Raw genomic sequence first — 21,941 nt, 5'->3', positions numbered from 1 at the left:
ACAGACGCAACTAATTACGATTTGTTAAAGGATGCATTGCTAAAAAGGTTTGAACTTACTGAAAAGGGTTTTAGGGAAAAATTCCGATTTAGTAAACCAGAAAAGGGAAAGCTTTGACCAGTTTGTATATAGGATATCTAATTACCTATTCCGTTGGTTAGCTTGCGGAGGAGTCGCAAAGGCTTACGATGCAGTATGTGATTTTCTCATCAGAGATCAATTGCTAGCAGTATGTAGTAAGGAACTATTCCAATACTTAAAAGAGAAAACTTTTAATAGGTCTAGTGAAATGGCTAAACAAGCAGATATATTCGCTGACGCACACGGAGGGGTTCTGAATGTGGTAGCCCGGGACACGAGGGGTCCTAAGGAAAGTAAGCAGGTGAATTCAGATAAGAGTAGTTTCGGGAAGAGTTTTCCACAAAACCGAAGGGGGGAATTAGTTAGGTCAGATCAGATGGGACCTAGAAGTCAGGATAGACAGAGAAAACAATGTTTTAGTTGCGGAGAATGGGGCCATATGTCTAGTGCGTGTCCGAAGCGTAAGAGGGATTTATCAAAAACTGTAGGAGTCTCGTATATGGTAGGTTCGTCAGCTCGTGTAGAGAGCAATAGGAGTAGCTCCAATCAAAATGTGTCAAACGTAGCAACACAGAGCGAGGGGTTAGTGAATGGGGTTAGGGCTTCAGTACTTAGAGATACCGGATGTAATACTGTTGTTGTTAAGCAGAGTCTGGTAAGGCCAGATCAATACCTTGGAAAAACAGTGTCTGTCAGAATGATGGATAATACTGCAGTACAGTTGCCGACTGCATGCGTCCATATCGAAACACCCTATTGGACAGGCGCAGTGACAGCGTGTTGCGTAAAGCGACCGTTGTATGATTTAATAGTAGGTAACATAGAAGGGGTATTGAATCCCATAGCACCAGGGATAACAATGGCCGATGTTCCAACTTCCATGGCTATTGAAACTAGGTCGCAAGCTGCTGAGAGAAAGAAACCTTTGCCAAAGCTAAAAGTACCCGATGCTATACCAATGATAAATAAAGGTGCATTAATTAAGGAGCAAACTAGAGACGAGTCGTTGTCGGTAATCAGAAATAAAGCCGCGTCGGGAGAAGTCATGAAATGTAAAGGTGGCGGTTGCCATAGATTTAAATATAACAACAATATTCTACATAGGGAGCATACTACTCGTGAAGGCAGACGATTTACACAGGTAGTGGTGCCACAGAACTATAGACCGCATGTGTTGAAGTTAGCACACGAGTCGACGATGGGGGGTCATCTGGGGTCTACAAAAACCAAAGACCGAGTGTTTATGGAATTTTACTGGCCAGGGGCTCACGGTGATGTAACTAGGTATTGCAGATCATGCGACATTTGTCAAAAAACGCAACATAAAGGGAGAGTCAAGCGCGTACCTATCGGTAAAATGCCTTTGATTGAAACTCCATTCAAGCGCGTGGCGATAGATATTGTTGGTCCGTTATCACCTCTTACAGATCCTAAGAATAGGTACATCTTGACCATGGTCGATTATGCAACCAGGTACCCGGAAGCCGTCGCTCTACCATCCATCGAAACTGAGCGAGTGGCCGATGCCTTAGTGGAAATGTTTAGTAGGCTGGGTATACCGGAAGAGATTCTGACAGGCTGTGGGTCACAGTTCACATCCGAACTCATGGCAGAAGTTAGCAGACTTCTATCGATGAAGCAATTATGGACCACTCCGTACCACCCAATGTGCAATGGGCTAGTTGAGAAGTTCAATGGAACACTCAAACAAATGTTGCGACGGATGTGTGCAGAACGTCCGAACGATTGGGACAGATATCTCCATGCAGTATTGTTTGCATACCGAGAGGTTCCTCAAGAGAGTCTAGGGTTTTCGCCTTTTGAACTCTTATATGGCAGAACCGTGCGAGGACCGATGAAAATTCTAAGACAATTATGGTCCGATGACGAGACAGATGACGAGATTCGAACCACATACCAGTATGTGTGTGATTTGAAGGACAAATTGAGAGAAACTTGTGCAATAGCCCAAGAAACGTTAAGGCAAGCTAGCAGTCGCGCGGCTCGCTATTATAATTCAAAAGCGCGCGATAGAAAATTCAAAAATGGGGACAGAGTTTTGGTTTTACTTCCGACTGATAGAAACAAGTTAATGTTACAGTGGGAAGGTCCATATACCGTCGTAGATGAAAAGGGAGGTATGGATTATACTATTGATGTAGGTGGGAAGTCCCGCATGTTCCACGCTAACTTATTAAAACGCTATTACGATCGAGCGAATGCAAATACAGAACAGGGAATTTTAAACATAGTCGGTGTAGCCATCATCGAGGATGATGAGGAACAAGAGTCCGTTCCAGGACTTAATTTGAATGGATTACTGATTTACGAGATGGGTAAGACTGGAGTCAATGTGAGTCTCGATTTGACGGAATATCAAAGAAAGGAGGCTCAGGATCTTGTTGACAAATACCCAGACGTATTTTCGGACAAACCCGGTCAGACAGATGTTCTAGAGCATAGAGTTAAACTTACGTCACATGAACCATTTCGGGTCAAGGGTTACCCTATGCCTCATGCATCCAGAGATATCATCGAAAAGGAAGTCGAAGAAATGCTTAAGTTAGGAGTCATAGAGAAGTCAGGCTCACCTTATGCATCGCCTGTCGTCCTAGTTGAAAAGAAAGATGGCACGAACAGGTTCTGCATTGATTTTCGCCAATTGAAAACGCGAACGGTATTTGATGCCGAACCCATACCGGACGTAGAGAGCATCTTCGTACGTATGGCAGGGCACAAATATATTACGAAGCTGGATCTGACAATGGGATATTGGCAGATACCGCTGTCGGTGGAAACGAAAGAAATGACTGCGTTCGCCACCGAGAGTGGATTATACCAGTTTCGAGTTTTACCATTCGGGTTGGTAAACGCTGGGGCTAGCTGTGTAAGGCTAATGCGGAAAGTGATGCAAGGGCTGAAACATGTGGAAACCTATATTGACGATATCTTTATATACAGCGACACATGGGAAGAGCATCTGTGCGATGTTGCCAGGGTTCTAGATCGATTACGTAAAGATAAGTTGACTGTAAAACCTACCAAATGCAACGTGGGGTATGGAAGTTTAGAATGTTTAGGACACGTAGTTGGGAGGGTAAATGAGTTGAAACCAGACCCCAAGAAACTTGCAGTAATCAGGGATTCAGTGCCACCTGTGTCGAAGAAGCAAGTTAGGTCATTTATTGGCCTGGCAGGATATTATCGTAAATTCATCCCTAATTTCGCGGCCATTGCGAGTCCTTTAACAGACCTGACCAGAAAGGGACAGCCAAATAAAATTCAGTGGGGGGAGAATCAGGACAGAGCTTTTAATACTTTAAAGAAGCTGCTCACAGAAGCCCCCCATACTAAAGTTGCCAGAACTGAACAAAGTGTTCATTCTGAGAACCGATGCTTCAGAGTTAGGACTAGTGGCGGTATTATTACAGGAACAGGATGGAATCAAACTCCCAGTCGCCTACGGCAGCAGGAAATTGCTTCCGAGAGAAAGGAATTTCTGGGTAATAGAAAGAGTGCTTAGCAGTAGTCTGGGGAATAGATAAATTCCAAACCTACCTCCATGGCCGAGAATTCATTTTGGAAACAGACCATCAGCCTCTACTTTACCTCAATAAGGCCAAAATTAATAATTCACGGTTGATGCGATGGGCCTTATCTTTACAACCTTACAGGTTCCGGATTGAAGCCATCAAAGGCACGGAAAATGTAGGTGCAGATTATCTCAGTAGAAATTGAACCATTCTGTTGACCATATCGTGTGATTTCGTCGTCTTAGAAAGTAAGTATACTTTTCTGAAGGGGGAGGTGTGTTACGAAATGCCCGATATGGCTCATTTAGTCTTCCATACTTTTCATTTAAATCAGGTTGTCTTGTTTCACGCGCTGTAATATTTCTGTAAATGTAATTTTATCGCGTGACGCTTTTATTGCTCGCGCGGCACGTGCGAAATAATGTATTAGTGCGCACTACTATATATATCGGGAAGAGATATTGAAGGGCACAGCCAATACAGAGGGAAGCTCTTAAACATATTCAGCTGTCGGGCAGGTGCCATTGTAATTTCGTTAAAGCCAAACAGTTGGGTGAGTCGAATGTTTTTTTTAGTCAACTCTTTTTATTATTTACAATAATTCAGTTTCGTAAAAGCACGTTCATTGTTGTATTATGTGGTCACATCGTTTATCGTATTTGCAATTCAGTTTATTAAGATATAACCTAGGCAATGTGGTAACGAGTTAATTTCATCTAGTCGCTATCACGACTAATTTCGAAAACATATTATGTATGTATTAATGTCATAGCATTACGTATATCTGTTTTTATTGCATAGCATTCCTATGTCATACTTCGTGCCTATCGTATATTCTTAAAGTAGTTGCAACAAAACCCATTCCAATTAAAATAGACTACTGGAAAGGTGTGTTTATTTTCCATATTCAGCTCGCCGGTTATGAGCAGCCGGATGGGCTTGTGAATACCATGACGTCTGGTGTGCCATAACTAGTATAACCCACCGATTCAATGCCGACGTACGGGTACAAGTGCGGAGGGGAAAGTGACCGTGCCAGAGAGAAGGCCGAGTCAACGTGTGTTTTCCAATCAAGTAGTGTTTTGACTACAAGTAAAGCACAATAACAAGTAGTGTTTTGACTACAAGTAAAGGACAATAACAAGTAGTGTTTTGACTACAAGTAAAGCACAATAACAAGTAGTGTTTTGACTACAAGTAAAGTACAATAACAAGTAGTGTATTGACTACAAGTAAAAGAACAATAACAAGTAGTGGTTTGACTACATGTGAATTATGACAGTAGTGTCTGACTACATAAATGTTTGCAACCAGTAGTTGATTATATGGGTTTGCAAAAAGCATTTGTTTATATGAAAGTTTGCTAGAGATATTTGTATACATGAAGTTTACATAGTGTTTCTAGAACTTTTTGACTACTTGAATGTGACATAGTAGTCAAAAGTATATATCGTATGTGTTTTATATTCATTTTATATGCTTTTCTGTTATTTTCATATCATTAGTACCAGTGTTTAATATATTGTCATTTGTCATCCACGAACGTGTTTATTGTTTCTTTAAAACCCTGCCCGGTCTCAAAGGGTCAGCTCGACTACGTTACAATTTTGGTGGCAGCGATGGGATTCAACTTTCTATCCGAGAACACTTTTGGATTGTTAATTTGAGTTTGCACATCCAACAGTGTCGGGGAAAGCCTTTGAGACAGGGGTGTTTTGAGAAATAATATTGTATATTTGATTGTAAACGAAACTGAACTTTATCTTTAATCAGAGAAGCATTTAATTTATTGACGCTCGTTTTAGAACGTACTAGTATTTAAAATCATGTCCACTAGCCAATTGGCAGAGCTTGGTAAGCAACTGGGATATGAAGGGGAAACCTTACGACAGTTTATTAAGGATGAACAAAATAGAGAACGAGAGCGACTCGCCGAAGAACGAGAGGCCGAAAAAGAAAGGTTTGAAGCAGAACGCGAGAAGTTAGAACTAAGCGCGCGCATTGAAAAGGAAAGAATCCAGGAAGAACGAGAGGCAGAAAAAGAAAGGTTTCAACGCGAACAGGAGAGAATTCAGGCGGAAAAGGAAGCCGAAAAAGAAAGGTTTCAACGTGAACAGGAAATAGAGCGCGAGAAATTAGAGCTGGGCGCGCGTATTGAAAGGGAAAAGCTAGAATTAGAACGGTCTCGACTAGAGAACGATAGGGTATCGCAGCTGGGTAAATTCAAACAACCACAACTTCCAGCATTCGAAGAAAATAAAGATGACTTGGATAGTTACCTGTTAAGATTCGAAAGAGATGCTACTGCGCAAAAACTCAAAAAAGAAGAATGGGCATTACACCTTAGCACTTTGCTGAAAGGTAGAGCTTTAGAAGTGTACTCTAGGATACCGAGCACAGACGCAACTAATTACGATTTGTTAAAGGATGCATTGCTAAAAAGGTTTGAACTTACTGAAAAGGGTTTTAGGGAAAAATTCCGATTTAGTAAACCAGAAAAGGGAAAGCTTTGACCAGTTTGTATATAGGATATCTAATTACCTATTCCGTTGGTTAGCTTGCGGAGGAGTCGCAAAGGCTTACGATGCAGTATGTGATTTTCTCATCAGAGATCAATTGCTAGCAGTATGTAGTAAGGAACTATTCCAATACTTAAAAGAGAAAACTTTTAATAGGTCTAGTGAAATGGCTAAACAAGCAGATATATTCGCTGACGCACACGGAGGGGTTCTGAATGTGGTAGCCCGGGACACGAGGGGTCCTAAGGAAAGTAAGCAGGTGAATTCAGATAAGAGTAGTTTCGGGAAGAGTTTTCCACAAAACCGAAGGGGGGAATTAGTTAGGTCAGATCAGATGGGACCTAGAAGTCAGGATAGACAGAGAAAACAATGTTTTAGTTGCGGAGAATGGGGCCATATGTCTAGTGCGTGTCCGAAGCGTAAGAGGGATTTATCAAAAACTGTAGGAGTCTCGTATATGGTAGGTTCGTCAGCTCGTGTAGAGAGCAATAGGAGTAGCTCCAATCAAAATGTGTCAAACGTAGCAACACAGAGCGAGGGGTTAGTGAATGGGGTTAGGGCTTCAGTACTTAGAGATACCGGATGTAATACTGTTGTTGTTAAGCAGAGTCTGGTAAGGCCAGATCAATACCTTGGAAAAACAGTGTCTGTCAGAATGATGGATAATACTGCAGTACAGTTGCCGACTGCATGCGTCCATATCGAAACACCCTATTGGATAGGCGCAGTGACAGCGTGTTGCGTAAAGCGACCGTTGTATGATTTAATAGTAGGTAACATAGAAGGGGTATTGAATCCCATAGCACCAGGGATAACAATGGCCGATGTTCCAACTTCCATGGCTATTGAAACTAGGTCGCAAGCTGCTGAGAGAAAGAAACCTTTGCCAAAGCTAAAAGTACCCGATGCTATACCAATGATAAATAAAGGTGCATTAATTAAGGAGCAAACTAGAGACGAGTCGTTGTCGGTAATCAGAAATAAAGCCGCGTCGGGAGAAGTCATGAAATGTAAAGGTGGCGGTTGCCATAGATTTAAATATAACAACAATATTCTACATAGGGAGCATACTACTCGTGAAGGCAGACGATTTACACAGGTAGTGGTGCCACAGAACTATAGACCGCATGTGTTGAAGTTAGCACACGAGTCGACGATGGGGGGTCATCTGGGGTCTACAAAAACCAAAGACCGAGTGTTTATGGAATTTTACTGGCCAGGGGCTCACGGTGATGTAACTAGGTATTGCAGATCATGCGACATTTGTCAAAAAACGCAACATAAAGGGAGAGTCAAGCGCGTACCTATCGGTAAAATGCCTTTGATTGAAACTCCATTCAAGCGCGTGGCGATAGATATTGTTGGTCCGTTATCACCTCTTACAGATCCTAAGAATAGGTACATCTTGACCATGGTCGATTATGCAACCAGGTACCCGGAAGCCGTCGCTCTACCATCCATCGAAACTGAGCGAGTGGCCGATGCCTTAGTGGAAATGTTTAGTAGGCTGGGGATACCGGAAGAGATTCTGACAGGCTGTGGGTCACAGTTCACATCCGAACTCATGGCAGAAGTTAGCAGACTTCTATCGATGAAGCAATTATGGACCACTCCGTACCACCCAATGTGCAATGGGCTAGTTGAGAAGTTCAATGGAACACTCAAACAAATGTTGCGACGGATGTGTGCAGAACGTCCGAACGATTGGGACAGATATCTCCATGCAGTATTGTTTGCATACCGAGAGGTTCCTCAAGAGAGTCTAGGGTTTTCGCCTTTTGAACTCTTATATGGCAGAACCGTGCGAGGACCGATGAAAATTCTAAGACAATTATGGTCCGATGACGAGACAGATGACGAGATTCGAACCACATACCAGTATGTGTGTGATTTGAAGGACAAATTGAGAGAAACTTGTGCAATAGCCCAAGAAACGTTAAGGCAAGCTAGCAGTCGCGCGGCTCGCTATTATAATTCAAAAGCGCGCGATAGAAAATTCAAAAATGGGGACAGAGTTTTGGTTTTACTTCCGACTGATAGAAACAAGTTAATGTTACAGTGGGAAGGTCCATATACCGTCGTAGATGAAAAGGGAGGTATGGATTATACTATTGATGTAGGTGGGAAGTCCCGCATGTTCCACGCTAACTTATTAAAACGCTATTACGATCGAGCGAATGCAAATACAGAACAGGGAATTTTAAACATAGTCGGTGTAGCCATCATCGAGGATGATGAGGAACAAGAGTCCGTTCCAGGACTTAATTTGAATGGATTACTGATTTACGAGATGGGTAAGACTGGAGTCAATGTGAGTCTCGATTTGACGGAATATCAAAGAAAGGAGGCTCAGGATCTTGTTGACAAATACCCAGACGTATTTTCGGACAAACCCGGTCAGACAGATGTTCTAGAGCATAGAGTTAAACTTACGTCACATGAACCATTTCGGGTCAAGGGTTACCCTATGCCTCATGCATCCAGAGATATCATCGAAAAGGAAGTCGAAGAAATGCTTAAGTTAGGAGTCATAGAGAAGTCAGGCTCACCTTATGCATCGCCTGTCGTCCTAGTTGAAAAGAAAGATGGCACGAACAGGTTCTGCATTGATTTTCGCCAATTGAAAACGCGAACGGTATTTGATGCCGAACCCATACCGGACGTAGAGAGCATCTTCGTACGTATGGCAGGGCACAAATATATTACGAAGCTGGATCTGACAATGGGATATTGGCAGATACCGCTGTCGGTGGAAACGAAAGAAATGACTGCGTTCGCCACCGAGAGTGGATTATACCAGTTTCGAGTTTTACCATTCGGGTTGGTAAACGCTGGGGCTAGCTGTGTAAGGCTAATGCGGAAAGTGATGCAAGGGCTGAAACATGTGGAAACCTATATTGACGATATCTTTATATACAGCGACACATGGGAAGAGCATCTGTGCGATGTTGCCAGGGTTCTAGATCGATTACGTAAAGATAAGTTGACTGTAAAACCTACCAAATGCAACGTGGGGTATGGAAGTTTAGAATGTTTAGGACACGTAGTTGGGAGGGTAAATGAGTTGAAACCAGACCCCAAGAAACTTGCAGTAATCAGGGATTCAGTGCCACCTGTGTCGAAGAAGCAAGTTAGGTCATTTATTGGCCTGGCAGGATATTATCGTAAATTCATCCCTAATTTCGCGGCCATTGCGAGTCCTTTAACAGACCTGACCAGAAAGGGACAGCCAAATAAAATTCAGTGGGGGGAGAATCAGGACAGAGCTTTTAATACTTTAAAGAAGCTGCTCACAGAAGCCCCCCATACTAAAGTTGCCAGAACTGAACAAAGTGTTCATTCTGAGAACCGATGCTTCAGAGTTAGGACTAGTGGCGGTATTATTACAGGAACAGGATGGAATCAAACTCCCAGTCGCCTACGGCAGCAGGAAATTGCTTCCGAGAGAAAGGAATTTCTGGGTAATAGAAAGAGTGCTTAGCAGTAGTCTGGGGAATAGATAAATTCCAAACCTACCTCCATGGCCGAGAATTCATTTTGGAAACAGACCATCAGCCTCTACTTTACCTCAATAAGGCCAAAATTAATAATTCACGGTTGATGCGATGGGCCTTATCTTTACAACCTTACAGGTTCCGGATTGAAGCCATCAAAGGCACGGAAAATGTAGGTGCAGATTATCTCAGTAGAAATTGAACCATTCTGTTGACCATATCGTGTGATTTCGTCGTCTTAGAAAGTAAGTATACTTTTCTGAAGGGGGAGGTGTGTTACGAAATGCCCGATATGGCTCATTTAGTCTTCCATACTTTTCATTTAAATCAGGTTGTCTTGTTTCACGCGCTGTAATATTTCTGTAAATGTAATTTTATCGCGTGACGCTTTTATTGCTCGCGCGGCACGTGCGAAATAATGTATTAGTGCGCACTACTATATATATCGGGAAGAGATATTGAAGGGCACAGCCAATACAGAGGGAAGCTCTTAAACATATTCAGCTGTCGGGCAGGTGCCATTGTAATTTCGTTAAAGCCAAACAGTTGGGTGAGTCGAATGTTTTTTTTAGTCAACTCTTTTTATTATTTACAATAATTCAGTTTCGTAAAAGCACGTTCATTGTTGTATTATGTGGTCACATCGTTTATCGTATTTGCAATTCAGTTTATTAAGATATAACCTAGGCAATGTGGTAACGAGTTAATTTCATCTAGTCGCTATCACGACTAATTTCGAAAACATATTATGTATGTATTAATGTCATAGCATTACGTATATCTGTTTTTATTGCATAGCATTCCTATGTCATACTTCGTGCCTATCGTATATTCTTAAAGTAGTTGCAACAAAACCCATTCCAATTAAAATAGACTACTGGAAAGGTGTGTTTATTTTCCATATTCAGCTCGCCGGTTATGAGCAGCCGGATGGGCTTGTGAATACCATGACGTCTGGTGTGCCATAACTAGTATAACCCACCGATTCAATGCCGACGTACGGGTACAAGTGCGGAGGGGAAAGTGACCGTGCCAGAGAGAAGGCCGAGTCAACGTGTGTTTTCCAATCAAGTAGTGTTTTGACTACAAGTAAAGCACAATAACAAGTAGTGTTTTGACTACAAGTAAAGGACAATAACAAGTAGTGTTTTGACTACAAGTAAAGCACAATAACAAGTAGTGTTTTGACTACAAGTAAAGTACAATAACAAGTAGTGTATTGACTACAAGTAAAAGAACAATAACAAGTAGTGGTTTGACTACATGTGAATTATGACAGTAGTGTCTGACTACATAAATGTTTGCAACCAGTAGTTGATTATATGGGTTTGCAAAAAGCATTTGTTTATATGAAAGTTTGCTAGAGATATTTGTATACATGAAGTTTACATAGTGTTTCTAGAACTTTTTGACTACTTGAATGTGACATAGTAGTCAAAAGTATATATCGTATGTGTTTTATATTCATTTTATATGCTTTTCTGTTATTTTCATATCATTAGTACCAGTGTTTAATATATTGTCATTTGTCATCCACGAACGTGTTTATTGTTTCTTTAAAACCCTGCCCGGCCTCAAAGGGTCAGCTCGACTACGTTACAGATGGAGGGATGACTAAATAATCCAACATCTTAGACATTATAAATTACAAAATATTTCAAAAAGCATTATAAAAATAACTAGATAAAAAGGAGTCTCTGTAAAAAGTATACATTTCTTTGTGTATACGTTGAAACAAATGCATGGGATATACAGAAACAATAATAAAACCAAATTAATAGAACCAACAACAAAAAAAAAAGATATATCAAAACTATAGTTCTTAAATATATATTCAGATCAAGAAAATATGGATTGAGGGAAAGTATTTGTTTGGCTAACTGGAGATGTAACATTTAGAAGATATTTTTAAAAAAATTAACCAGTATATCACCTTTTGCAAAACAAAGTTTATACGCAAAAAAGTCATTCGATAATGAACTGAAAAACAGAGAAAAAGAAATTAACTGCAAAAAAAAAACAAAAAAAAACCAGCATCGTACCTTTCAGATAGAAAACGTACTATACACAACGGATAAAAATAGCAAAGAGCTATACAAAGAAATAATAAATTGCATTACAGATGTCTTGATCAGATGTGGAAGAACATATTTTCCGACTTGAAAAACAAAAACAACACCATGGCCTTGTAGAAACCCTGGTATATCTTATACATAAAAAACATTTGTCTTTCTATATGTTCCGGCTGCCAAACAATAGGGCACGAGTCTGAAAATCGTAGCGGCATTCGGACTATATTTTTTAATTACTTTTTTATATTTATCTTCAAACTTCTTTTAAACTCTCTTCCCCAGTTTATTTATTTATATATTTATTTTTATTCCCGTCCTAGGACGGCAATCAACCTAGTCATAAAAAACCGCCTTTTGTCTTTCTGTGAAATCGATGCCGCCTAATAAGAGGTCGCGAGTTCGAAACAATCGGCGGCATCACAATTCTTTTAAAACTTTATTTGTATTTGTATGTTTAAACGTTCTTTTAAAGTCGCTGATTCCAAAATATTTTACTTTTTTTTTAAAATTCCCGTCCAAGGACGGGCAATTGACCTAGTAAATTAAAACCGAGTGGTCCTGTTCGCCGAAACATAGAAGGGGGGGGGGAGATGATGGTAGGGGTTGATGCATTTCCAGAAAGGTGAGCCAGACATACCTCTTGCAGTAGAAGAGAGGGGCCCTAAGATAGGAACTGCACGGCTTCCCCGCCAGGAATGGGAGGAAAGAAACATTCTGAATAACAATTTAACAAATAGGAAAGGAAAATCATGGGCTCAGGTACCAGTGTGGTCTAAGATGCTCGCCCTTAAAATCACAAAACATTCTCATCTCGCTCGCTTCGTGTGACTCGAATTTCAGGCTCGAATTTAAGAAAACATATCCATCGTTAAGTCCACCAACGCTTCGAATCAGATAAACAATAACAACAACAACAACAACAACAACAACACAAACAAAGAAACAAAGTGCTTTAACATGCGCTAAGTCTCGGGGTTTCTTTCCTAATTGACTCGTGCATTATGCATGAGAGAAACTTTTGTTACGTCAAAATACCATACCACTCAGACGTGATCTCCGATTTGTAACTTTGAAGAAATATAGAAATGGTATGAAGAGTTATCAGCAGAGTTTAGACAACAGTGGAGGTAACCTCAATGTGTGTAAATTTCTTATAATCAACCATTCTGAAGTTACGAATGTTATTGATTAACACACTTGGCCACCGTGTTTCTCATGTTATACACTACATCAATGTTAAATCCATGACCAAAATATAATGGGGAGGTCGGGGTGGAGGGGATGGATTATGTTCTATCCAAACTTTACTAGAAAACAATCCAGTGGGTAAACTGGATGGACTTCCGTCAAAAGAGATTCAACTCAACTCGGATAGAAGGTGATGTGGTTGGAGGTCTTGTGTTGGGGGGGGGGGGTACGTGATTATAAAAATCGATTATACCTAAACTCAATCCCTACTCGTACCCAATCACATTCAACTACACCCCAACCAAACCGTAGCAGACAAAAATGGCCATTTCACCAGTATCAAATATATCTGGGTAAAACGTAATGAAATTATATGCAATGTTTGACTTGATGTCTATGTACGGTACTTCTATACAGAAATAATATCCATTGGATATAGTCACTAGGGAAGATATTTTGGAAATTATATTGTCTCTACCATCCGAAGATAATAGTCGTATCGGCATGTTTCTTTCTGACACGGCTGACATTAACAAATATTTATGTATAGACTATTTCTTCGCTCATTAATCTGCATTTCCTCCATTAAGAGATTTTGCATAACGCATCGTGTTTGGCACATGACCAAAAAAGTTTCATAGCTACATAAAAGAATAGTATCATGTATACAAAATATACACAGCACCTCCACGCACAAAAAAACCCAGACACAATGCATCCATACGAGTTTCATTATTCCAAAGCATTATACATTATCTTGTGACCGGAAAAGTAGTTAAATTGCTAAAATATGTCGCCTCACTGTATACAATTTTGTTGAACTGCATCATTTTGGTATCATTTCTATGAAATTCATGGATCTGAGTTTCTAGTTACACTTAACACTAACTCGTGTACTCATAGTTTGTAGCGTAAATGGGACAGATATCCCAAGCATGTTTGGCTAAAGTGGAACATATAGAATGAGCCTACTCCATAATATCTACAATGATTAATACTTATTGGTTGGATACTGAAAATATTGTGAACGATTTCTTGGACAAAGAACGAGTTCACAAAATTTTTCAGTATCATATCAATAACAGAATAACATTTTATTATATAGTCCGAAATTATACTAACTTTAAACTAAACTAATTTTATAGGTCATAAAATAGACTTTTGTTGTAGAAAACCAAATTTCAGCTACAGAATCCAGAAATAAAATATTTAACAAAAATTGCATTTTTTAGCGTACTGAGATACTTACACTCCGCCGACTAGAAGTCTCGGCATCTAAAATTAACACTGTCTACAACGGCATTGAGACAGGAGCGTCATGCTCAATCGTGATGATGTTATTACAGATACCGAGAAAATACAAGGACAAAAAAAACCCAGGACAGTAGCTGGAATCAAGTGACTAATATTTGTTATAAAAGTCCAATGTCCTATTATTTGAAATAAATGAGCACATGCGCCGAGGCTGGTTTTGGGTGAATTGCATGATGGCGGATGCACACCATCTTGTTTGGTCATTGTGCACTCAGCTCGCCCTGAGTGGTATTTATTTGAACATTTGTTGTTCCACTAAGGATGCTGCGGTGTGTCTTATGTATTCCTCCATCTAAAGCTTATAGTCATATGCTGAGATGGGTGTATGTTTTACGGAAAGTTCCTTTTGTAGCTTTAGTTGATGAGACTAGTTTTCTTTATACTAACAGTATTCTTACATACAAGTGGGCGCACTACCGAGAGAATCAAACGACTTCTGCAAGTGTCTGGCTTTGACGGTCCCATTATCCCCTATTTACATCGACCTCAATACAACAGTATCTGTCAACTAAAGGTTCATAAATGCGCATACATTTTCTAATCACCTAATGACCGCACATAAGGAAACTCTAATAATTTTACACTTGCATGATTTTTCTTCCTGCACATTTGTATGACTCCTCAGTAAGCCTTTCTAAGCCGAATATTAGTACTTCACGCCATGGAATGCAAAACATGACCCAAACAACCAATACAATGAATTATTCGTAACTTAAATTAGTAAACACTTATACCTAAAATCATCCAAAAAAAATTCACCATGTTAAGAAAATAGGGAGGGTTCATTTTACGAAGCTAATCGATGCTATCAAAAACGCTCGTGAATACTGTACACTGATGTCTGTTAACAAAAGCTGGTTGATTACTCGGCTTGAGAAATATCGTTCTTATATCGACTCCATTAGCAACAAATAGTCACTAAAATCCAGCAAAGTTATAAACGGAGACAGAATTGCAAATAGCTCACATCCTAGGTTGATTACAGTATTTTGCTTATATGGAAAGTATTTAAAATTAAATGTGGTCGATATTTAAAGTGTTCGATATTGCAGCACTTTCAATATCAGAAGACATTGCATATTTTGAATATAACACAAAAGAACTATGATCGAGCATATACTAACTTAAAGGTATTAAATGTGTTTAGTTTTCTTGTTTAAATTACTTGCTAAAATATGAAGGCTACTTCATTAAAAGCATATCAACTTGAATTACTTGTAGAATGTTCTGACATGCTGTACATAGTTTTCAAATGGTGAGTATATTGCCAAAGTACTGAAGCAAAAATCTAATATGGCGTATATATTTGACAAAGGTGAAGTCTTTGTTGCAAATCATTTACTTTAGGTTGAATGCAGTTGAGTGCCAGTCCTCAGACAGATGCAGCGAGGTATCACTCCAAATACAAGACCTATGTTAAAGAAGCCGAGATCGCGAGACTCGGGGTAGTGTAGCCGAGAGAGCATTTCCCTACAAATTGTCGACAGCGGTGGGATAGGTCGAGGGAGTAGAAGACAAAATCAAGATGGGTTATTGAGGGTGAAAATTAGGCACAAGGATGCTTACTCCCGAAACGGAGGTGAAGACAGCAATTCTTTTCGAAGATGAGTTAGGCGCTTAACGAAGGAATGCGAAGATTTGGAGAAACGACTAACTGCGAGGATAGGGACTATTGATGGGAGTGCTGAGACGACAAGGAAGGAAGCTGTATCGTCGAGAGAAAGAACCACCTTTAGACGACACATTCACTTTAGTGGACATGCGATGTCGGCACCCTCGGATTCACCGAAGATCAAGAAGATAGCCGTTACCACAGCGACAAGGGATGCTGTATATGTAGCTTTCACAGACAGATCGAAGTCTGAAAGCAAGCGAGCCGTCTCAGAAGTAAGCGGTGCGGCGACTGATCTTCCGCACAGAACCTTGAAGAGGCTAGTCGTTACACCGATGTCGTACGACGAGAGGACACCCTTGATGGATTTTATGATTCACTTCGAGATGTGTTCAACCCTAAATTCTTGGACATAGGAAGAAATTGATCTGTATTTAGGGGGTTTTACTTAGAGGTCAAGCACAAGAATTGTTGGCAATGCCTAAAAATAAGCCGTAGGCTGAATTAGTTGATGATTTGAAACAGAGATTCGCACCCCCGAACCAGACCGAGTTATACAGAGTTCAGCTAAGGAGTAGGATTCGCAAGAACGGAGAATCCTTGCCAGAGCTTACGCAGGCTATACGGCGCCTTGCAACATTAACCTAACAAGAGGTGAGTTTACTTTCAGTCGACACGCTCGCGAAAGAACAGTTCATTGATGCCCTAGACGATTCTGACATGGCTTAAAGGTACAACAAGCGAGACCCGTTACGATTAATGATGTGGTACAGATAGCTGTCGAATTAGAGGTGTTCGCTAGAGCTGAGCTAAGACGACAGGGAGGGAAAAGGTACATCCGTGGTGTGTCGGCACAGGAAGAGGAACAAGGGCCAGCGATCAGAGAACTGGGAGCAAATAATGGAGCTGACGAGATTGGTTGCTGAACTTAGGACTGAAGTAAGGAGTACCAAGCAATGGAAATTACATGATTTACACGACGTCCTTTACGGTGATATATCCTCCAAATATCCGACTGCCTCTGAGTATATCATATACAGATGCAAATTGTCATAATTTAAACATTTTAAAATATTTTTCATTACATTTTCACTTATACTACACTAAAACGTAGCACAAATTTACACTGGGTAAGTTTCAACATATAATAGTTTTGTTTTATATGATGTGCTATGGTGCAGTTAATTCTGGTCTGATCGTAGTTCAATTGATATTTGAACTAAAATTACACACTTAATAGGCTGGATCGAGTGGCACGCACCCTTGCTATTAATGGTACCAAATGATGTTTAAATTAATAATGGACGCTAGCCTCTGCGTTTGAAAAATGTCATGAGAATACTTTTAGGTTTATGGCAGGGTCATTATATTGGTATTCAGTTGCTTTTGGTCGCAGTGAACTATTTCTGCTGCGCTGACTGCTAACATTTAAAAAGTATGCATAGGCAGAATAGATAAGACAGCAATCCATACGAGTTTCATTATTCCAAAGCATTATACATTATCTTGTGACCGGAAAAGTAGTTAAATTGCTAAAATATGTCGCCTCACTGTATACAATTTTGTTGAACTGCATCATTTTGGTATCATTTCTGTGAAGTTCATAGATCTGAGTTTCTAGTTACACTTAACACTAACTCGTGTACTCATAGTTTGTAGCGTAAATGGGACAGATATCCCAAGCATGTTTGGCTAAAGTGGAACATATAGAATGAGCCTACTCCATAATATCTACAATGATTAATGCTTATTGGTTTGATTCTGAAAATATTGTGAACGATTTCTTGGACAAAGAACGAGTTCACCAAATTTTTCAGTATCATATCAATAACAGAATAACATTTTATTATATAGTCCAAAATTATATTAACTTTAAACTAAACTAATTTTATAGGTCATAAAACAGACTTTTGTTGTAGAAAACCAAATTTCAGCTACAGAATCCAGAAATAAAATATTTAACAAAAATTGCATTTTTTAGCGTACTGAGATACTTACACTCCGCCGACTAGAAGTCTCGGCATCTAAAATTAACACTGTCTACAACGGCATTGAGACAGGAGCGTCATGCTCAATCGTGATGATGTTATTACAGATACCGAGAAAATACAAGGACAAAAAAAACCCAGGACAGTAGCTGGAATCAAGTGACTAATATTTGTTATAAAAGTCCAATGTCCTATTATTTGAAATAAATGAGCACATGCGCCGAGGCTGGTTTTGGGTGAATTGCATGATGGCGGATGCACACCATCTTGTTTGGTCATTGTGCACTCAGCTCGCCCTGAGTGGTATTTATTTGAACATTTGTTGTTCCACTAAGGATGCTGCGGTGTGTCTTATGTATTCCTCCATCTAAAGCTTATAGTCATATGCTGAGATGGGTGTATGTTTTACGGAAAGTTCCTTTTGTAGCTTTAGTTGATGAGACTAGTTTTCTTTATACTAACAGTATTCTTACATACAAGTGGGCGCACTACCGAGAGAATCAAACGACTTCTGCAAGTGTCTGGCTTTGACGGTCCCATTATCCCCTATTTACATCGACCTCAATACAACAGTATCTGTCAACTAAAGGTTCATAAATGCGCATACATTTTCTAATCACCTAATGACCGCACATAAGGAAACTCTAATAATTTTACACTTGCATGATTTTTCTTCCTGCACATTTGTATGACTCCTCAGTAAGCCTTTCTAAGCCGAATATTAGTACTTCACGCCATGGAATGCAAAACATGACCCAAACAACCAATACAATGAATTATTCGTAACTTAAATTAGTAAACACTTATACCTAAAATCATCCAAAAAAAATTCACCATGTTAAGAAAATAGGGAGGGTTCATTTTACGAAGCTAATCGATGCTATCAAAAAGGCTCGTGAATACTGTACACTGATGTCTGTTAACAAAAGCTGGTTGATTACTCGGCTTGAGAAATATCGTTCTTATATCGACTCCATTAGCAACAAATAGTCACTAAAATCCAGCAAAGTTATAAACGGAGACAGAATTGCAAATAGCTCACATCCTAGGTTGATTACAGTATTTTGCTTATATGGAAAGTATTTAAAATTAAATGTGGTCGATATTTAAAGTGTTCGATATTGCAGCACTTTCAATATCAGAAGACATTGCATATTTTGAATATAACACAAAAGAACTATGATCGAGCATATACTAACTTAAAGGTATTAAATGTGTTTAGTTTTCTTGTTTAAATTACTTGCTAAAAATATGAAGGCTACTTCATTAAAAGCATATCAACTTGAATTACTTGTAGAATGTTCTGACATGCTGTACATAGTTTTCAAATGGTGAGTATATTGCCAAAGTACTGAAGCAAAAATCTAATATGGCGTATATATTTGACAAAGGTGAAGTCTTTGTTGCAAATCATTTACTTTAGGTTGAATGCAGTTGAGTGCCAGTCCTCAGACAGATGCAGCGAGGTATCACTCCAAATACAAGACCTATGTTAAAGAAGCCGAGATCGCGAGACTCGGGGTAGTGTAGCCGAGAGAGCATTTCCCTACAAATTGTCGACAGCGGTGGGATAGGTCGAGGGAGTAGAAGACAAAATCAAGATGGGTTATTGAGGGTGAAAATTAGGCACAAGGATGCTTACTCCCGAAACGGAGGTGAAGACAGCAATTCTTTTCGAAGATGAGTTAGGCGCTTAACGAAGGAATGCGAAGATTTGGAGAAACGACTAACTGCGAGGATAGGGATTATTGATGGGAGTGCTGAGACGACAAGGAAGGAAGCTGTATCGTCGAGAGAAAGAACCACCTTTAGACGACACATTCACTTTAGTGGACATGCGATGTCGGCACCCTCGGAATCACCGAAGATCAAGAAGATAGCCGTTACCACAGCGACAAGGGATGCTGTATATGTAGCTTTCACAGACAGATCGAAGTCTGAAAGCAAGCGAGCCGTCTCAGAAGTAAGCGGTGCGGCGACTGATCTTCCGCACAGAACCTTGAAGAGGCTAGTCGTTACACCGATGTCGTACGACGAGACGACACCCTTGATGGATTTTATGATTCACTTCGAGATGTGTTCAACCCTAAATTCTTGGACATAGGAAGAAATTGATCTGTATTTAAGGGGTTTTACTTAGAGGTCAAGCACAAGAATTGTTGGCAATGCCTAAAAATAAGCCGTAGGCTGAATTAGTTGATGATTTGAAACAGAGATTCGCACCCCCGAACCAGACCGAGTTATACAGAGTTCAGCTAAGGAGTAGGATTCGCAAGAACGGAGAATCCTTGCCAGAGCTTACGCAGGCTATACGGCGCCTTGCAACATTAACCTAACAAGAGGTGAGTTTACTTTCAGTCGACACGCTCGCGAAAGAACAGTTCATTGATGCCCTAGACGATTCTGACATGGCTTAAAGGTACAACAAGCGAGACCCGTTACGATTAATGATGTGGTACAGATAGCTGTCGAATTAGAGGTGTTCGCTAGAGCTGAGCTAAGACGACAGGGAGGGAAAAGGTACATCCGTGGTGTGTCGGCACAGGAAGAGGAACAAGGGCCAGCGATCAGAGAAATGGGAGCAAATAATGGAGCTGACGAGATTGGTTGCTGAACTTAGGACTGAAGTAAGGAGTACCAAGCAATGGAAATTACATGATTTACACGACGTCCTTTACGGTGATATATCCTCCAAATATCCGACTGCCTCTGAGTATATCATATACAGATGCAAATTGTCATAATTTAAACATTTTAAAATATTTTTCATTACATTTTCACTTATACTACACTAAAACGTAGCACAAATTTACACTGGGTAAGTTTCAACATATAATAGTTTTGTTTTATATGATGTGCTATGGTGCAGTTAATTCTGGTCTGATCGTAGTTCAATTGATATTTGAACTAAAATTACACACTTAATAGGCTGGATCGAGTGGCACGCACCCTTGCTATTAATGGTACCAAATGATGTTTAAATTAATAATGGACGCTAGCCTCTGCGTTTGAAAAATGTCATGAGAATACTTTTAGGTTTATGGCAGGGTCATTATATTGGTATTCAGTTGCTTTTGGTCGCAGTGAACTATTTCTGCTGCGCTGACTGCTAACATTTAAAAAGTATGCATAGGCAGAATAGATAAGACAGCAATCCATACGAGTTTCATTATTCCAAAGCATTATACATTATCTTGTGACCGGAAAAGTAGTTAAATTGCTAAAATATGTCGCCTCACTGTATACAATTTTGTTGAACTGCATCATTTTGGTATCATTTCTGTGAAGTTCATGGATCTGAGTTTCTAGTTACACTTAACACTAACTCGTGTACTCATAGTTTGTAGCGTAAATGGGACAGATATCCCAAGCATGTTTGGCTAAAGTGGAACATATAGAATGAGCCTACTCCATAATATCTACAATGATTAATGCTTATTGGTTTGATTCTGAAAATATTGTGAACGATTTCTTGGACAAAGAACGAGTTCACCAAATTTTTCAGTATCATATCAATAACAGAATAACATTTTATTATATAGTCCAAAATTATATTAACTTTAAACTAAACTAATTTTATAGGTCATAAAACAGACTTTTGTTGTAGAAAACCAAATTTCAGCTACAGAATCCAGAAATAAAATATTTAACAAAAATTGCATTTTTTAGCGTACTGAGATACTTACACTCCGCCGACTAGAAGTCTCGGCATCTAAAATTAACACTGTCTACAACGGCATTGAGACAGGAGCGTCATGCTCAATCGTGATGATGTTATTACAGATACCGAGAAAATACAAGGACAAAAAAAACCCAGGACAGTAGCTGGAATCAAGTGACTAATATTTGTTATAAAAGTCCAATGTCCTATTATTTGAAATAAATGAGCACATGCGCCGAGGCTGGTTTTGGGTGAATTGCATGATGGCGGATGCACACCATCTTGTTTGGTCATTGTGCACTCAGCTCGCCCTGAGTGGTATTTATTTGAACATTTGTTGTTCCACTAAGGATGCTGCGGTGTGTCTTATGTATTCCTCCATCTAAAGCTTCTAGTCATATGCCTGAGATGGGTGTATGTTTTGCGGAAAGTTCCTTTTGTAGCTTTAGTTGATGAGACTAGTTTTCTTTATACTAACA

At 39.7% G+C, this 21,941-nt stretch overlaps 2 protein-coding genes across 2 annotated transcripts; both read left to right on the top strand.

Annotated features, from left to right (window-relative positions):
- The first annotated feature begins 289 nt into the window (after window positions 1–289).
- LOC149805060 (uncharacterized) lies at window positions 290–3,604 on the top strand. The gene has a single exon (XM_089933528.1). It carries the CDS (start codon window positions 290–292, stop codon window positions 3,602–3,604), a length of 3,315 nt encoding a protein of 1,104 aa, XP_089789654.1.
- Window positions 3,605–6,299: 2,695 nt separating this feature from the next.
- Window positions 6,300–9,614, top strand: LOC149805059 (uncharacterized). Its single transcript, XM_089933518.1, has one exon. The coding sequence runs from the start codon at window positions 6,300–6,302 to the stop codon at window positions 9,612–9,614; it is 3,315 nt and encodes a 1,104-aa protein (XP_089789644.1).
- The last annotated feature ends 12,327 nt before the right edge of the window (window positions 9,615–21,941 follow it).

The sequence above is a fragment of the Sinohyriopsis cumingii genome, chromosome 2 (genome assembly GCF_028554795.1).
Source record: "Sinohyriopsis cumingii isolate HCF-2022 chromosome 2, ASM2855479v2, whole genome shotgun sequence".
Lineage (NCBI taxonomy): Eukaryota > Metazoa > Mollusca > Bivalvia > Unionida > Unionidae > Sinohyriopsis > Sinohyriopsis cumingii.
The sequence above is the reverse complement of the archived record's forward strand: the minus strand, read 5'-3'. Positions and strand labels throughout refer to the sequence as shown.